The sequence below is a fragment of the Piliocolobus tephrosceles genome, chromosome 9 (genome assembly GCF_002776525.5).
Source record: "Piliocolobus tephrosceles isolate RC106 chromosome 9, ASM277652v3, whole genome shotgun sequence".
Classification (NCBI taxonomy): Eukaryota; Metazoa; Chordata; class Mammalia; order Primates; family Cercopithecidae; genus Piliocolobus; species Piliocolobus tephrosceles.
In genome coordinates, this window is record NC_045442.1 from 120,194,979 (window position 1) to 120,214,166 (window position 19,188).

The 19,188-nt window shown below is 47.5% G+C and overlaps 1 protein-coding gene and 1 long non-coding RNA gene across 15 annotated transcripts in view; one reads left to right on the plus strand and one right to left on the minus strand.

Moving 5' to 3' along the window:
* Positions 1–19,188, minus strand: part of CELF2 (CUGBP Elav-like family member 2) — a 169,583-nt gene that overhangs the window by 75,755 nt on the left and 74,640 nt on the right. For all 14 annotated transcript variants that reach the window (XM_023223298.2, XM_023223309.2, XM_023223305.2 and 11 more), the window contains 2 exons: positions 10,362–10,410; positions 1,744–1,878 (listed from right to left, as the gene is read on the minus strand). In XM_023223298.2, coding sequence (XP_023079066.1) covers positions 1,744–1,878; positions 10,362–10,410 — 184 coding nt within the window. The remainder of the gene's footprint in view (positions 1–1,743; positions 1,879–10,361; positions 10,411–19,188) is intronic.
* LOC116418926 lies at positions 6,371–18,007 on the plus strand. The gene is made up of 3 exons (XR_004229138.1): positions 6,371–6,562; positions 16,336–16,469; positions 16,769–18,007. It is a non-coding gene; the product is annotated as an uncharacterized LOC116418926 (long non-coding RNA).

Sequence of the window (19,188 nt, forward strand, 5' to 3'; positions counted from 1 at the left end):
ACTTTTGTTCTGTCGGGTCTTCCATTCTACCAGCTGACATCATTAAGCTTTATGTTTAAAAATCAAAAGAGCAAATGTTCTTCCTCACGTGGTGCTGAAGTCAGGTTAAACTAGTGAGAAAGATGAAGACTAGTGCTTTCATCCTCATGAGCCAATCTTTTCTTTCAACATGTGGTTTGGGGTGCCAGTGCTGGCCCAGAGCCAGAGATTGAGAATGAAATCAAGTTCCTCATTTGCCCCACAGAAACTGCACTGGTAACTTCAGTAATGAGAGAATGAAAACCTCTCCATGTTGCTAAAAATATGGATTTCTTGTAAGAAGTGAAAAACAGGCTGGGTGCGGTGGCTCATGCCTGTAATCCCAGCACTTTGGGAGGCTGAGGTGGGTGGATCACGAGGTCAGGAGATGGAGACCATCCTGGCCAATGTGTTGAAACCCCGTGTCTACTAAAATACAAAAATTAGCCTGGCAAGGTGGTGCGTGCCTGTCATCCCAGCTCCTTGGGAGGCTGAGGCAGGGAAATAGCTCGAACCCGGGAGGCGGAGGCTGCAGTGAGCTGAGATTGCGCCACTGCACTCTGGCCTGGCGACAGAGCAAAAAGAAGTGAAAAACATATTGGATATATACATTTCCACCTCGGACGGATTCAGGGAACTGCAGTCAGATGAATGTTAACCTCCAGCATCAGCCTTTATGAGTGTTTTCAGGAAGGAGGTTGCAGCATTGTCAAGGGAGAGGCAAACAGGGAAGACAACAGTGATTTCCAACTATGTGGTAAACACCGGCTTATCGTCAAGGCTCTGAGCTACCGCTTTTGTTTCTATCACAGTGGCAAAGAAGAGCCTACAATCTTCTTCAGGGTAAAGTCACTTTTCTGTCACTTAAAGAGTTCCCCTGGCTCAGGACTCCAGTCTTATTCTTTGAAATAAAACTCTAATACCCCAAGACAGGCCCAGTTACCCTGTGTCCCTATCTGCTCTGCACTACCTGTGAACACTGACGCGCTTTTTTCCTGGTTTCTGTCACTGTACTTTTTTTTTTTTTGAGACGGAGTCTCGCTCTATCGCCCAGGCTGGAGTGCAGTGGCCGGATCTCAGCTCATTGCAAGCTCCGCCTCCCGGGTTCACGCCATTCTCCTGCCTCAGCCTCTCGAGTAGCTGGGACTACAGGCGCCCGCCACCTCGCCCGGCTAGTTTTTTGTATTTTTTAGTAGAGACGGGGTTTCACCATGTTAGCCAGGATGGTCTCCATCTCCTGACCTCGTGATCCGCCCGTCTCGGCCTCCCAAAGTGCTGGGATTACAGGCGTGAGCCCCTGCGCCCGGCCCACTGTACTCTTAACATACCCTTAACATTTCTTTCAGGCACAGGCAGGAAGCCCGAGGACTAAGAGGAACACAACAAATATCCTTTCTCATTTTCTCCCTCGCCTTCTTGCACCTCCCCCCACCAAATCCACTTCAGTTTGAGACTGAAAAGGATGCCTAGCAGTAGGGCAGCCTGTTGGCTGCACACCTGACAGTGATAACTTGAGCTAATATGGTGGCACCAAGGCCTTCTGAATGGGAGAAATCAAAGGTGATCATTTCAGCTGTGGTGAAAAGTTCAGGTTGGATAACTTTATCACACGGGATGTACTGCAGGGTGACCTCTTGCCGTGTGCGGTGCCTACATCTGTCTCGACTGTGACACAGAGCTCCAATGAGCACTGAAGGGCAGAGGCTTTCCACACAGCACACTCACCTCGACTCAGCCCGTCGGGTCCCCGGAGGATCCGGCATTCTTCTATCTGGCCAAATGGCGAGAACATCACCCTGATGTCGTTTTCATTACACTTCTTCGAAACCATTCCTATGAACAATTTTCTATCTTCCACAGCTAGGAGATAAAAGTGAGGAATGAGCAAAGGCCATTTCATCTTTTTTTCTTGTAATCAACGCTTCATTACCCCATCAAACCGGGCCCCAGCCATGTGAGACCAGGCACGTGTCCCAAGGCCAACTCTGCAGATGTCCAGCCGTCCTCCTCCCTCCACGTGCCCACCCTGCCACTCCCTCCCACCTGGCGCTTCCTGAACCCACCCCCGCGCGCTTGTGCTTACTAACAAAATGTTTTAATATGACGTGGAATGCTGTTAAGTTCTTTTCTCCGATTCAGAAATTAACGGTAATGTGCTAAAATTCCAAAGTACTTGTATAACTGTTCAACAACTACCATTCCCTGGGGATACTTTTGGATACAGATTTTATTCTGGGTTTTTTGTAGATGTTCTTTTAACCTGAACGACAGGGACAGAGAAAGGTCAGGAGAGGAAAGACAACAGAGGAAAGACAGCTGGAGCGAAACAGCGCCTGAAACTTGTCACAAAGCATTCGAGGGAAGAAAACATGTTTCTGTTTCAAAATGCTTCATCCCCGCTGATCTAGACAAGAATAAAAGAGACCAGAGATTCTCACGGCTCTGGGGAGCTAGGAAAGTACCTCCTTCCCGCGACACTGGTGATGCAGTGCCCACCAGGTCCCGCACCTAGTTCTAAGCAGCCAGCTTAGTTACGGCTCAACAGGAAGCCGATTCTAGAGAGGAGAACGGCGCTGCTGCTGCCGGAGAAACAGCTTGGACGGTCCCGAGCTTCCAGCCCTTCACAAACGATCAAGAAGGAAACAATACTGTGCTAACCACCGAAGGCAAGATTCTTGGGGAATGAAAGTGCATTTGGGGATCATGAGGATGACATGCAAATTCTAACCCGGGCACCTGATGGTGGGGAAGACAAGACACGTTGTACCTCACGGGACCCGGGAGATTTTCCTCAAAATCTCCAAGCTTGTGCTCAGGACATGTGAACTACTTTCAGCCTGAAAGGCGAGGTTAAAACTGATTTCAAGACAGTGTTTGGAGTCCTTTTTAGGAGAGGTGCCTTTTTTTTTTTTTTTTTTTTTTAGGACATCACAGACACCCATGGGGACAAGTCCTGCTTCTTTTCCATCGTTTCATTTCAATCTATTTCTTAGGAAAAAAAAATCTAGCCAGCTGCAACCAGACTGAAGGATGTCCTGGCCTAGAGGAGGACTCTGCCTTAAGTCACTTGTGCATAAATGTTTCTTTTGAATCTGTGTTATCTCGTCATTCCTATTTAATTGGCTTTTATTTCTCTTTTATGCCTTCCCCGGACAGGAAGTGTCTCATTTTCATTTAACCAATGAGCAGTTATCCCAGACTTACTGGAGCCAGTTCCCTCTGGATGCTAAAGCACGTGTCTGTGCTGCAAAGGGGCTGGGGCAGGTGTACTGGTAACAGGTGGGTTCCTCTACTGCAGTGCTGCTGACACGGTGTGGCTGCTGAGCACTTAAAGGGACTGGTGTGATTGAGGAAGTGCTTTTCTAAAACGTACTTTTAATTAAAGAGCCACACATGATTGCTCCATGGGCCAGCACAGCCCTGAAGGGCCTAGAGGAGACAGCTAAAGGCTCCTCTTCATAGAATCCCAGAGTGGAAGGAAGAGACCTAAGGGAGCTTCTGTATGTCTCCAAAAGATCTCCCAAGGTCCACTGTGGGAGGGACCAGCCTGGCCCACAGCCTGGAGTCCTCCTAGCCCAGGATTCCTTCCCCTGCTGTGTCTCCTCCAAGTTCAGAGAAGGAGAGGAGGCCTGCAGGGGTGAACAATGGCCGTGATTAGGCGATCAAGGTTCTAGGTCCAGTGCTGCCATTAGTTTGACATGTGTCCTTGGAAAACAGGCTGACCTCTGAGGACCTCTGGTTTGTCATATGTGGAATGAAGGTTTAAACTCTCCTCTCTCCCAGAAATGGAGAGAAGGCGGCCCGCGTCATACTTGGGCTGACCAGGGTTCCTGAGGCGGGGACGGTGAGCAGGGGGTCAGAATCCCTTCCACCCAGCTCTCTCCCCACTGACAGCTCCTGCAACACCTCAGAAACTCTAGTGCACCAAGGAATACAAGTTGAAAAGCACAATTCCACGATACTTGTAAACTATGAATTGTGCACCCAAGTGTTTGAGAAAGGCTCGCTGGGGGATGTGGAATTCAAGCTGGACGAAGGGTCTGGAGAGACTGGAGGTGGGAGAGAACGAGGTTCTAACCAGGCAAGGTGCAGAGTATGGAGTAGCAGGGACTTGGTTTGGGTGGATGGAGGAAAGCAGCCTGACCTCAGGATGGCGCGTCCCATCTTCAGCCTCATGTGCAGAGAAGGAGCTCAGCGAAGAAAGCATTAGCTGGCCTGAGCCACTGCTTGTGTTCAGACTCAGAGGAGACATGGGGAACAGGCACCCCGGGATCTAATTCCTGGGAGGGAGACCGCTGAGGACCTGACCTCCTGTACGCCAATGGAAAACTTCCAATTCAAGTTCTTTTTCCTCCCTTCAGAGAAGGCGAAGTAGCATGGATCCGCTGTGAACTGGTGGAGCCTGGTCAGTCATGGGCAGCACAGGCCCAACAACGAAGCCAGAGAGACACCAGATACCCTGGGCAAGGAGCTCACCTGCAGGCCATCCACACCACCTGCTGCAGGCTGTCTACACTGCCTGTGCTCACTAACATGTGAGGATTCTGGTGGCGGAGGCCCTGTGGAAATGTGGCATTCCCGTGAATGCGAAGGGGAGAGATCGGACAGGAAGGGGAGAGATGAGATGGAAAGGGGGTAGAATAGGGAGAAAAATCCCCAGGACTCCCTCCCTCTCATCTCTGAGACTCCTACCCCCAGCAAACTATGGCTGGCATTTTTGTGAGTAAAAATAAAATTCCTGTTATGTTTCTTTTTACCCTGAACAATCTGGTTTTAGTTCTTCTAAATAAAGGCAAATGAAAAATTCCCACCAAGTCCTTGGTTTCATGGGTAAACCAGTAATTATGGTATTTAGCTACAACAATTTGTAGGTTTTGAGCTTCGGGGGATGCCACAGTAAATTAAACATGCAGCTCCTGGGTAAGCTTAAAAATGATTTTTTTCCTAAGACAAATATGAAGAAAATGGAAACTACTCATGAAGAAATGCTGACTTCCTAGCCATCACTCAGGGTCAACTCGGCCAGGCAGCAAAAAGGAAGATAACTCCCACTTCTAAAAAGAGCAAGTATTAGCCAAGAAAAAAAATGGAAACCTCCGTCACCATGTTATCAAAACGTTAAGTTCCATCTGTGTGTGTGGTGTGTGGGCGCACTTGTGTGTGTGCACAGAAGTGCTGGGCTTTGGGAATCTCTTACCAGCCAATGTTGCCCGTGGTTTCAACAGTTGGGCTGTGTTTGCTTTAAAGGCAAAATGGGGAATAGTGGGCATGCCCAGCTTTCTTCTGTTTTTTTTTTTTTTTTTGGTTTTCCAGGGACAAGTTAGTCATACAATTCAGCCCCCAAAGTCCCATTCTGAGGGTCCCTAACAGCTCTGTAAACATTCTACAAGAACACAGTTATTTTGAGTTCACTTAACTTTTTTATCAACTTTTGATGACCATCTTGATGAGTTTTTCCTGAGTATCCATGGGCACTAAGTATCTCACTTATTTTTTCAACCTACAGGAAAGTCAGCTGTTTAAATGAAATGTACTGTGTTCACAGTATTCTGCTAGGTGCTTTAAGGAATTAAAAAAACAAAAACAAAACAAAAACACTTAAAAAGGTCCCTGCCCTCTAGGGGCAAAGTCATTTTCCATGACAGACACTGAATAAGTGCAGGGAAATGCTTTTACACATGAAGTGCTGCACAGATGGGGTCCCCCCGGTTTAGTAACGATGACCACAGTCAAAAGGGGTTCCACACCAGCAGCCATCTGAAGTCTACCTTCCATGATACGATGAGAATGGGTTAATACTTTAAATACATGGGGTGACTTTTTTAAGTTAGGGGAATAGAAACTTCATTTAAAAAAAAAATCCCTAATTGTAAGTCTGTGCTAACACCCGGGTGTACAATCTGTCAAAGTCGCACCTGGATTTGGGGCTGCCTGAATTAATTAACAACTTTTCAATGTGTTAGTGCTAACATATGGCATTTAATTACTGCCTCCAAATCTGTGAGTCTCTCCACTTTGAATTTCAAAATTATTTCTTCATCTTTCAGTGAATCAGAAAGTGACTGGATGGAGCCACTCCATGATCCCTATTTTTAATGGAGGCTTTGCAGGTTTGCACCCTCTGCTGACAATATTTAGTTATCTTGACTCCTGCTAGCTCTGAACTTGACACATGGACACTGGAGGTTTTGGAGGCCTTGAGAGAGAGACACACACAGCAGGCTTAAGTGACACTTCTGGGTTCTAGGCGTTAAGGACCCCCAGCAAATTGTGAGGTTGGAGGGTAAAAGCGGGATGGATGGATTTAACGCTCTGTACGTAAAGACAACAAACAACTCCCCTTGCGGCAAGAGGCAAAGACATCAGATGAGCACAGCTCCAGCCTCCGAGACCCAGAACCAGAACGAAAGCAGCTTCTGTCTGTATCACTCACTGCCAGCCTAACTTCAGCAACTGCTTGTGACTTTCAGTACTGCACAGCTGGTACCTCGTTGGGCACAGCAACAGAGGATCAAAAGCTGGATGGCACAGAGAATGAAAGAGAGTAAGTACGTTTCTGCTTGCTTATGATGGTGCGTGAAATCTGCACCTCCTCACATACTCTACCTGTCCCACCATTCGACTTTCTGCAATGGAAAAATAACAAAAAAGGCGGATTCTGTGGAAAGGTGGGTGGTTTCCTCAGTGTGCTCCTCTTAGCAGCCCCAGGAGTTTTTGCTTCTCCAGAGTGGGATTATTTTCCTTCTGGACAACCTGGCCCTGTGGGAGCACGTGGACAGGAAACACAATGCCGCGAGCTTCCATCAGTGTGCCAGAGGCTGCAGCTTAAATCAGAGCCAACTAAAGGGCAGGTTATAAGAAGCCATGGAGACTCGGGAAGTCTGCTCGGTGAAATCCCGAAGCGCAGGGCTGATCTGAGCGCAACCTAACGTTTCGGGGCTCACGCTAGAGGTTTCCTCTCTCAGAATCGCTCGATGGACAAAAGCTGCCAAGGGTGACTGCTTTTCTGGAGTTCACCTGTCCATCACGAATTAATCCATGAGCAGCAGCTCCTTCTTGCTCAGCAAATACAAAGTTTTAGAAATCTGAACACAGTGATAATGAAGACAGTAAATGTCTAACTGTGACGAGTCCTTTGTGCTATCCATAAATGTCAGCAAACTCAATAGAAGTGCAATTAGAGCTCGTTATACTTCTTTCAAAACTATAGGAGCTATTTAGAGCAACTGAGCCAAAGAAATCTTTGTGCTCTTTGAGCTTTAGAAGCTATGCTTACCTGTCAAAAATGCCATGTGAAATGAGAAAAGGCTTGCAGCTTTTACCACTCGCTTTAGAAAACTACATATTCCTCCTGATTCCTCAATCAGGTCCAAAGAGAACCTTGAAACTATTCATGTCTGTGCAAGGTGAGGTTCCATTTGGGCCTCTAGATAGAAAAGCCTTTAAAGGCAGCCTTCAGCACATTTATATTTTTGGACTTTTCTTACTGAAAATTCAGAAAATGAAGGTCCATCCACAAAGCAAAGGGAGAACTGGCTCAACCAGAAGGCTTGGGGGTTTTCATTTGTACATACAGAGCTATGCTTCGGTACGAACAGCCCAGGCCTGGACAGGCCAGCCCCTGCTGCTCAGAATGCACTGAAAAGGCTGCCTCGGTGAGTAGAGTAACAGTGTTAACTTAGCAGAACTTAGCACACTGGATACTCACTATGTGCCGGGTGCTATGCTGAGCTCTTTACAGATGTTGACTTATGTAAACCTCAAATAACCTTGTAAGATGGGCATTACAACAAGTGTTCAGATGACACCACTGTAGCCCCCTTTGACAGCTGAAGAGACACGGATGCTGGGCATTACAACAAGTGTTCAGATGACACCACTGTAGCCCCCTCTCACAGCTGAAGAGACACGGATGCTGACTAAGGTTAAATAACTTGCCCGAGGACAAAACCAACAAGCGTGGAGTCAGGGGTCAAATCCAGGCTTCTCCAAACAGTTCGTAACCGCTCCCCCAGGCTGCTGCTGGAAAACAGCATTTTCACACAACCGTCTCATCCTAAAATAACGGCGCCCGATCCTCCTCGGCTTCTGTGATCATGCAACATTGGGTGTGCCCATGACAGTTGTATTATGTGCTGTGACTCTAGACCCAAAGCAAACACGATTCTCAGGGACCAGGGTGGACGCTGGACAGAAAGAGCAACAAAGCACTCTGCAAACTCCTGGCAGCTGCCTGTAGAAAGGGTTCTCTGAGGCAGATGAATACCTGCACAGCAGAAAACGCAAAAGAAAAATATCCCTTTGTGTTTCAGTACTGGGATTTTTCAGGTCAAATGTTTTCAGTTCAGCTAATTTTTCAAGTTTCTATAACTACAACCAAAGGTTCAGAAATGAGACAAAAACCTTTTCCACAGACTTTCACTCCATGGTCCTTGTCCTGACACCGTTTAGAGTATTATGGAGCCAAAGGCAGGGAACATTTCTTGGTGGCCACACTCTCTGAGATGACCCGCACCAACAGGACTCATCCCAAAATACAAGGGTCATCTCTCCTGTCTCCCACCAAGGAAGTCAGACTGCAAGCACACACCTCCGGAGCACAAGGGCTGAAAGGAGCCCGCCCGGGGGAAGTGGTCGTCTTCCCAGGCCGGCACGCTCCGTGGAGAGCCCGCAGAGGCCAGGAGACCACCTCTGGGTGTCAACAGGAATCAGCGTTTCATAGGAGCATTCAATCATTACAGAGACTGTTACAAACATCTTATTGGAGTCTTGGGCTGTGGGGAAGCCAACTTAGGTGAGACAGTTACCATTAATTCCATGTTTACACATGCGGAGACTCAGGTTCAGTGTTTAAGTGACTTCTGGATACTAATATCAGTAGACTGAATGTCAGTTCTACAAGATCTGAGGCACAGTCTCTTGGGGTCTTTTATTCTTCCTTTTCCTATTCAGTGCTGCAGCCCTGGCCCTTAGCAACGTGCCTGGCACACGGTAACTGATGAATGAACAACTGGTGGCTGTAGGAGCGGCACAGCTCGCTCAAGGGGCCACAGAGCAGCAGCGGATTGGACAACTTCTGGTGCTAAGTGTCATGTTTGTGATAAAGCAGTAGAGGAAAAAAAAAGAATTAACCCTAAGTAAAGTGCAGGGCTGAGGAGATGACAGTGGTTAAAGCACCAAAGCCCCTCCTAGAGAGAGAAAAGCTATTTTAAAATTTTCTTTATTTATATATCTATGTTGCCTAGGGTGGCCTTGAATTCCTGGGCTCAAGGGATCCTCCTGCCTCGGCCTCCTGAGCAGCTTCGACTACAGGTGTGGGCCACTGCGTTCTGCTGAGAGCCGAGAGAAGAAAGCTCCGACAAGCCGGGTGCTGGCAGCACCATGCTATGACTTGGAATTTTCTTCAAAACTTTCTAGTCTGTGGAGAAGCCAGAAAATGGAATGTACTACAATTAGCAAAAAATACCTTGTGGAGAGATTTAGAACCCAATCATAATTTCCATTTGCAGATATGCAGATCTCTAAGTGCATGGCTTCTGCCCTGATTACTAATTAATGAGGTGCAAAACTGCCTGTTGGAAGGAAACAGTGCTGATTATGTCAGTCTTATGGGACAGAGCTGCTCTCCAGTCTAGGATGGTAGAAGATTCTTTTAACATACATTTCAGTAAATTAAAAGAACAAAACAGGGACAGAAGGTTCGTAGAAATGAAACAAAAACTTAAAGAGGGAAATGTGGCTATCAACTCTCTCGTGTCTCGAAGAGGCAAAACCCAATTATTTATGGACCTCATCAAATGCAGATTTTTGCACCAAGTGTACGTTGATTTAATCAGCAGACTGCACTCTGAATTTGGATGCAAATACATCAGTGCAATTTAGAGAAGAGTACAATAAGGCAGTCTCCAAGTCCAAAAAACACATGCAAAAGGTGAAAAAACAAAAACCAACCCCACTCCCCACCCACAGAAAGATAGCCTAATTCTCCATGGGCAACTCCCTTCCTGCAGATGTCCTCTGGATCTCCATGAGATGCCCCTGTACTGCTTTGTTGGAGGAGACAGGAGCCAAATGCTACAGGGTCCCTCTACAGGGCAAGTCCCAAACAGAAGGACACAGAAAGCCACTGGTTGTAACATACATCTTTACGCCAGAGATCAACGGGACAGGAGAGAGGAGAGTGGAGAGTGCATTCCTTCAGACATCCAGGTCACAGAGAAGGTTCCTGACACAGCGCTGCCTTCTAGAGAGAAAAGCAGCCGGGCCAGCTTCTCCCGCCCCCAACTGACTTTGTAATTTAAAGCAGCAGATATTATTAAACAAGACAGTTGGTTACCACCTACCGTTTGACTTTTCACTATCTGCAGGTTTCATCTGAATGGGATGATGCATCTAAAAACACAAAAGTGAGAAAGTAAAGGCAGATTGAACAACTGTAAAAATACTCTCAGAAATCTGAAGCAATTCGATTACTGATACTGTTTTTAAGGGCACATAAGTAATAACTAAGACTTCTCCCAGGTAATATTAACTATGTTAAAAAGTAAGCCTGTGTTTTCTGTTCAGGAATCAAACCCTTTTAAGTCACAGGACCCTGTAACACAGAACATATTTAAAAGCTTGGGCTCTGCTGTCAGATCTCAGTTTGAAACCTAGTTCTGCCACTCAATATGGTTTCTGCCTCTATGTTATAGACAATTCTGCTTCTGCCGTTTATTACAGCTATGCAGTCTCAAGCAAGTGTCTTAACTTCTCTGAGCTTCGGTCTCCTCATCTGTGAGATGGAGATAACACCTGAATTGTAAGGCTGTCAGAATTAAACGAGAAAATACATGTGAAGTGCTTCATAAGTAGAGGCTAAGACGTGTTGAAAATAACTTAGCTATTGTTATTGTATCATTATAAAGATTATTGTAAAATTAAATCATGTGGGATTTTCTGGCCAGCCTATGTTTGTCACATAGGTTTTTCTTAGGTCTCATGAGTAATTTGAAGATCTAGCAGTTGACTGACATCGGTTCCAGTATATAATTTTTATTGAATGCTAATACAAATACAGAATAGGAACACAGAACCACTGAAGAATGGAATGATGGAAGGAAGGATGGAGAGGAGGAGGGCGGAAGGGAGGGCGATGCGCACCTTCCCATCATGTCCAGTACATGACTGGAGTGGAAAGGACTTGAGACAGCGGGGCCGAGGTCCTGAGCTACAGCACACCCGGGGGCCCTATGGCTCTTCATAAAGTGCCCATCACACCCGGTGCCCCGTCTGCAGCGCGTGCTCCAAGCACAGAATGCCGCCACCATTTCCAATTAGAATCCATTCCTCAAACCACCTCCACAGGTCCTCCTGCTTTACATTTCATTGCACTCCAAGGAACACAGAAGCCACAGGGTGGATGGAATCACTGGCTGTGCAAATGCTTTTATTATAACGGGTCCCATTCTCTCTGAACCTTTCATTTCCCCAGTGGACTTCCATCGCTTGCAAGCCACAGTTCTGGGTTTTATCTAATTTAAATGAAAGGGAAATGGCACTTGGCTCTGCTACTTTCATCATGGGAAATTATTATCAGGCAGTCAGGATCACGTGCACCTAATGCCGGCCCCGGTCTTCAGAACAGAGGAGGAGGGAGAAGAAAGAGGCTAAGGGAGCTGCCTCTTCAAAAGCAGGACAAGTCACCTGTGGAAAGCCATGAGTTGGGCTGAGGAATGTGACCTCTATCCTACAGTAATGGAGAGAAGGACCAGTAACATGCCAGGGGGAGGTGGGCAGAGTCTTTGAGCAAGCGATCCTCCCAGCATGCATCTGTCTGGTTGTCCAACAAGTATGGAGCAAACAGCTACCGTTTGTCAGGCTCTAGGCCAAAAACCGGGAACAAAGGCCAGTGAAGAAGGTCCTCCCTTCAGGTGCTCAGTGTGGCGGGGGTGGGATGGCGGGCGTAGAATAGCGGGGGTGGGACGGCGGGCGGAGAATGGCGGGGGTGGGACGGCGGGAGAGATGCTGAGCCCTCAGCCAGTAAGCACCCTGGCAGGCGCGTGGGGAGAGGCAGGACAGAGCCCACAGAAGTCCAGGGATGTGGGACTTAATCCTGCCTGGTGAGGAAAGCCAAGGCGGCATCTGGGCTGAGTCCTTGGACGTGCCAGCAGCGAAAGGGGACCGCCATGTGAAACCCATGGGGTAGCCCTGCAGTGACCCAGTAAGTGGGAGGGTGACAGTTCCCTCTCACAGGGAGCTCCCAGTGTGAGCATGGAGGACCATGGGAAGGGCTGTGAAGGTGGGCAACGCCCAGCTCTCAGAGGGTCTTGCAAGCTAAGGAACTGAAATTTTGTCTGAAAGTATGTGGTCAGGTACAGAAGAAGTAACAAAGGCAACACGATCGAAATTCTAGAAAAGCCATTTTGGCTGCAGTGTGGAGGATGGATTATAGAGGAGAGACACAGGCAGGGAGGACAGTTAAGAAGTTGCTGCTGCAGGCCAGGGAAGACTGGTAGAGGCTGAACTCCATGGTGACTGGCTGGTCGTGGGCATGATGGGGAAGGGGAACTCCAGGTCTGTACAACCAGGTGACGGTGGGATGACTGCCCGAATGGGGAAAACACAGCAAAGAGTTTCAGAGGCGGCTGAAGAGCACAGGTCTGGACATGCTAAGGTTGATGTGACTGTGGGGTGCAGACAGAAGTTGTAATCATGGGGCTCAGGCTCAACAGAGGGGCCAGGGCCACAGAGAATGTTCCTCAGCGTGGCAGTGAAGCCACAGGTATGCGCAAAGCTGTCAGCGAGGGAAAGAAGGGTGCAAAGAGCTGAGAGCCGAGGACGGAACTGCAGAGAATACCAGGAAAGAGGAGTCCAAGGAGGGCAGAGCAAGGGGCAGGAGGAGCTGCAGGAGCAACTGGGCCCATGGCAGCCACGAGAAGAGAGGAGTTTCCAGAATGAGGGAGTGGCTGGCCACAGCAAACACTGTGTGAGGCCAAAGAATTTGGATTTGGCAATAAAAAATTCTTCAGGGGATTAATCAGAAGTAGGTTCTGTGGAGTGGCAGAGAACACCTGGTCATGGGAAGTGGAGGGGAAAGGAGGAGGGTAACAGTGGATATGGTGAATGAGGTCTTCTTCTATTTTGAGATCACCCGCAAAGGGGGTTCAACGGGAAGCTCAGTGGAGGATGGGGGCCACCCATCCGTCCTTTCAAGACAGGAAAGACTTGTACAGGTTTATCTGCTGAGAAGAGTCTGATGAGATTCACAGGTTCAAGATACGGGACAGATGAGGTGAGTGCACCTACATTAGGCATGGGACACAAAAATGAAACGAACATGGCTCCTGCCCGCAGGGAGCGTGCAGTCCATCATGGGGGTTGATACGCGTCCACATAAAAAACAGGGACAAACAGAAGAGGAGTGCAAATAGAGCGCTGCGAGCATTCAGATGCATCTGTGAAATGTGTGGACGACGGGAGGCGGAAATTCGGGAGCAGCAAAAACAGAACCCCTGTACTCTAAAGCTGTAAAGGACCCTGGAAGTCAGGCAGTCAGTACTCTCGGCTGACAGGTATGAAGGGAATAAGCGACTGCATAGACACAGGTGGTTAATGACAGAGCTGGGATCACACAAATCTAGTATCTCCACTCTTCATCTGGTGATGCCTCCCTTAAACCATACTGCTTCTCCATAAAATGTCCCATGTGGGACTTGGCCATAGGAGCTTTCGATTAAGAACGGGATGCTTCACTCACTGAAGGGGGCAGACAAACACTCGTTCGAAGGCACCTGCGATATCCCCTTAAGGGAAAGTAATCTTCCCTTCCCCCTAACTCCTGTAGGACCTGATCTCTGTAGCTGCCTGACTCGCATGACACCAAGACTGCATGCTTAGCATTCATGCAGCTGCTCAGAGAATTGGCTTGTGCTGCCCTAAGACTCTGCAGAAGGCTCAGCGAAGCAGCAGTGGTAATAACTCAGCTACTGCCACTGCACACCTGAACTTTGTTTTGTTCTTTCCTGGGCTCAGCAGGGGAAAAATCAACTTTGCAGAGCCGTGGATGGTCAGACCATGGTGAATTCTGAATAGATGGTCACCCCACTTCAGGTATGTTCTGAAGATAAGCTAGATAATGTATGCAAAGCACTGTGACCTTCTTAGAGAAAGGTGTTCAATCAGGACTGTATTAATAATGGCTCATTACCATGAACAGTTCATTTGAGTTACAGATTTCTGATCACATACAAGATGTAAATGTCAAGGAAGACAAAAAAAAAAAAAAATGGGTGGGAGGAGTCATTCTCATAATACTGTTTCACTTCCTCAAAATCTTCTGACTCCTAGAACTTCGGGAGATTTCTTGAATAGTGAAGTTATTATAAAAGAGTAGACATTGTAGTTGAAAGTTTTAAAGTATAAGGATGGAAAAAGAATTCTTCCTCTGGGACAGAAATGGTTTCAATGATTTGACCCAGTATGATTGCTCGTCTATTCACGTGTTCGTCTGCACCAGACACTCCATGTTAGATGCTTGGAAGAGGAGGATGAGAAGGGGTTCTCATGGTGATGGAGCTTGCAGTGTGGTAGAAGGGACAGACACAGCAACTACTTCCTGCATCGTGATAAGAGGCGTGCTAAGAGCTGTAGGGTGCGAACTCGAAGAGACACCAGGCACAGACGGAGCAAGGACACGCTGGGGAAGGCGTCTCACATGAAGCTATGTCTGCGTTCATTCTCAAAGGATCCTCATGTTAACCAGAAGATGTGGAAAGGACATTTTAGGGAAAAGAACAATTTATTTGGAGGCACAGAATAAGAGAAAATAGGCCCTACTGTTGATCAAGAACAATGATATGATATCCTAACCAACACAGGAAGCAACGGAAGCTGTTTTTTTTTGTGGTTGTTGAGACGGAGTCTCACTCTGTCGCTTGGGCTGGAGTGCAGTGGCGCGATGTCGGCTCACTGCAAGCTCCACCTCCCGGGTTCAAGCCATTCTCTTGTCTCAGCCTCCCAAGTAGCTGGGACTACAGGTGCCCACCACCATGCCCGGCTATTTTTTTTTTGTATTTTTAGTAGAGATGGGGGTTCACCGTGTTAGCCAGGATGGTCTCAATCTCCTGACCTCGTGATCCTCCCGCCTTTGCTTCCCAAAGTACTGGGATTACAGGTATGGGCCACGGCACCTGGCCAATGGAAAGTGTTAAAAAGAACATTCACCGAAAACAAGACACCTAAAGCACAAGACTAACAATAAGGAATATGTTCATGGGCTGGACAATTTCAAGTAAAAAGAAAACAATGCCTATCTACTCACTGCTTAATTAAAACCACCCTAGGTGCCGGGACAGGCGGCCAACAGCCACACCCTCAGCACCCTTCTCAAGAGCTAATGATGAAATCGGTGGGGTCAGGACCACTGTTTCTCAACTGCTTCCCCATGACTAGGGACCCTGGCCCTCCCTGCTGCCAGAGTTAGATGGGGCTGGAGGCAGGATCTCATGTTGTGCCCTGCACATGCCTGCAGGTCCCAGTAGACAGCAGGAGACCAGGGGAAGGTCCAGGTGATGTGGTGGTCACTAATTCAATCTACCTACTGTGTGGCTAGGGTCAGGGCTGAGGCTAGTTCCCAGGGGCTACCTCCTTCCTCTGTCTACGACAAGGGAGCACACGATCTTCCAGAATTTTTGCAAGGAGTCTCTGAAGACATGTGTGCTAATTAAACTGAGGCTGCATCTCCGGCCGCACAGAATGGGAAGTTTTAATTCAGGAGTATTTTTTAGACACAGTATGGGCTGTGTCTAAAAAAATCTTCAGTGGTCTGTGCTGTCATGAGCTGTCTATACTGTTCGATGAGTCTAAGAATTTTACAGACACCAGCCTTTGACTTTACAGAGTGGTTGTTCTGAGTCATGATGAAAGAATTAATAGGTCTATTATGTCTGTTCATCTCAGTTGCACTTGCAGCAAGCTTGTAAGGTGATAGATCTCTGGTCCTCTCACGCGAGGCTGCAGCATGCTTGCAGGGATACGGCAGGAGCATGAATTTTGGAAATAGATCCTGTTGACGGGAGTAAATGGGACTTCACACCTTTCTTCAAGTTCACATTGCTCTCAAGAAAGGCTTCTAAACCCACTCATTTGAAGATTTCCTTGACGGTACATGAATTTTTAGAAGTTTTTTTTTTTCCCCCCAGAGTAACACGTTGCCTAAAGCTGCACGTTAAGGTACTAATTAATGTCTTGGTCTCTATTTAACCCTATTTGTTTAAAAACCAATGAAACATAGCAAAAGGGGAAATTTCAAGGGCTCCTTCTCTTCCTTCCTCCCAGGGAGAAGGGACTAGAGTTAAGCGTGGTCCTGAGAAGGCATCTGCTGAAGCTCTGTTGCTCCTGTGTACTAAGAGTCGGCGTCCTGTGCACAGTGAAGGTGGAGCCCGTGGAGAGGAGCATCTCAGTACACGGAGGTATGGTCCTTCAGGGGTCTGCTTGGGCTTTCAGTGAGCTGGAGGTTCTTGAGGACAGGCCCCTGTCTCACTGTCCCTTCTACCCCAAAGCTAAGCTTCTGCACTCATGACTGCACACGGTGGCTCGGTTGTTACCCAGCACCAGTTGCCACTGACGCCTCTATCCCTGTCGCCCTGGTAGGAGCCATCTGTTGGTGGCAGACCACACACTCCCAGCATCAGGAGTCCCCCTTCGTCCCACCTCCTGGGGATAAGCGGCTCGTGGTCCTCCCACCTCTTCTCCCTTCCTACACACACAGGGTCCCGGAATTGAGTGGTCCACCCCGGTCTTCACCCTGGTTAGCCTATGACTGGGCCTGATGCCTCTCATTCCTGAGTAAGCTGACCTTCGATTCTTCACACAAGGGCCCAGCTGTGACTCATGAAAATGAAAATGAGAGTACGACTTTGGAGCAAAGCCATTTCTCAAGTCTGAGGGGTAAGTGCATGCACAGAGCGCTGCACACAGCTCTGCCAACGGCTGTCACCACCTGGTGCCGTCGCGAAGCTGGCCACGGAGCAGCCGCACTCAGCAGCCACGCTCTCCGGAGTCGCTGCTATGGACACAGTCTCATGGGGCTCTCTGAAGCCCTCTGCCTTGGTGGGTCTCTGCTGCAGAAAGCGAGGGTTCTGAGCCAACACAGGCCTAGTCTGGAGGCAGAGTCCTGGGGAAAGGAAGCGTCTGTGAGCAGGGGCACAGCTGGTTCCTCAAACACAGGAGAACTCATGTTGGAACCTGTTTAACCCCAGCCATCACCAATTGATGAGTTAACCACCTTTAACCTGAGATTCAATAAAACATGCCATTTTTAACCTGAAATGGGTTTTTACAGAGTCACTGTTACGCACCTCATTATTAAACCCATGCTGACCCCTTGAGAGAGCAGCCGTGTTAGCACATATTATAAGCCTATTGCCCATAAAATATTTAAAAGTAGAGAAAGAGATGGAAAGAAGTGAATTCGTGAAAGAGCTATGTGCCAAGTGAGAAAATGAAAATATTCTGGCCAGTAAAGACCCACTGGTATTTTTCTTTCATTCCATGACAACACAAAAATCATCCATGGAGAATACTCGTGTCTCGCTTGTATATTAGCTATGAAATGCCAAAGGCACCTGTACTTCCTGAATTTCTCTCTAAAAAAATTTGGGAATGCTAAAAACAAGTTTCAAAAGATTTGCCACCAACGGGAGGCCCATCATCCCCACAAATGAAAGAGAGCGTGCCCCGCCACAAGACCTTCTATTACACAGGAAGGCGCCCCCAAGCCACGCAGGTTTGCCTGTCTCCCTCATGAGTGACTCTAATTCCAATCACTGTTCTATTATGCTCCTGATAGCAGAGATGGGAAACAATCAAAAATAGCTTTAGGGATGGTGACTTAGTTAACATTAATGACCACTAAACAAGAAATTTCACATTCAAAAAAGAAAAAAAAAGTAACACTATGGTAAACTTGCTAAGATATCTTTAATAGAAGGACATCTCTGAAAGAATACAGGTGACAAAAATAATCTGTCAGATCAATAAGAAGCAGCTGGCCCAGCAGGGTGGGTCATGCCTGTGATCCCAGCACTTTGGGAGGTCGAGGTGGGTGGATCACTTCAGGTCAGGAGGTTGAGACCAGCCTGGTTAATATGGCAAAACTCCATCTCTACTAAAAATACAAAAATCAGCTGGGCATGGTGGCGCGCACCTGAAATCTCAGCTACTTGGGAGGCTGAGGCAGGAGAATCGCTTGAACCGGGGAGGAAGAGGTTGCAGTGAGCTGAAATTGTGCCACTGCACTCCGGCCTGGGTAAAAGGGCAAGACCCTGTTTCAAAAAATAAATAACAAGCAGTTTTTATCACTGGGACAAAAACTGCATCTGGAGGTCATAACTATTCCTGATAAGTGGAATGGAGCCTTTAGACAAATTCCTGTTAACACAGAGGAAGCCTTCCCCCCTTCACCTTCATTCTTGAAGCACCTTCACTCTACAGACTCTTTAGGCATGGTAATTAACTGAATTCTGACAAGAGCCCCAGAAATCCGTCCCTATGAGGAACCGAGGCAGAGAGAGGCTAAATAACTTGGCCGAGTCAGACGGTAAGCAGGCGGCAGAGCAGGGATTTGAACCCAGGTCTGTCCGGTGGGAGCGCAAGCCCGAGGCCTCTACCCCATGCCGCCTCTCATGTGCATCCACATGGTTGTGGTACAAGCAAGTTTGGGGTTTCTAAGAATCTGTAACATTACCGTAATTTCCCTTTTCCACACTACACATGAAGACTGCCTCAATTTACAGGCTTCTTTCCAACGAGCAACTCATACTTTATATGTGTGTGTTGTTAACCTGTGTGTTTTCATATATACATACAATGTTTTAACAATTGGCTCAAGAACAAAAATTATTGTTTGGGTCTTATGAAAGGGGCAGGAAAGAAAGCTTAAAAACATGCAATGAAAATAAAAAAATAAACAGCTTTAGAGTCAGGCCAGGAAAGTGTAGCCCCGGCCAATTTGCCATTTGACTAACAAGGACGGAGTTAAATCTCTGTTCGAATCCAGAGGTTCAAAACTCAACACAGTGGATTAGACTCTGAGGCGTCTTTCACAGGGCCAGCTGTCTGAAATGTTCTACATAGATGCTGCGAAGCAAACTGAAGAGAAGTAAGATTAGGATCAGTCCTTCTGTGAGA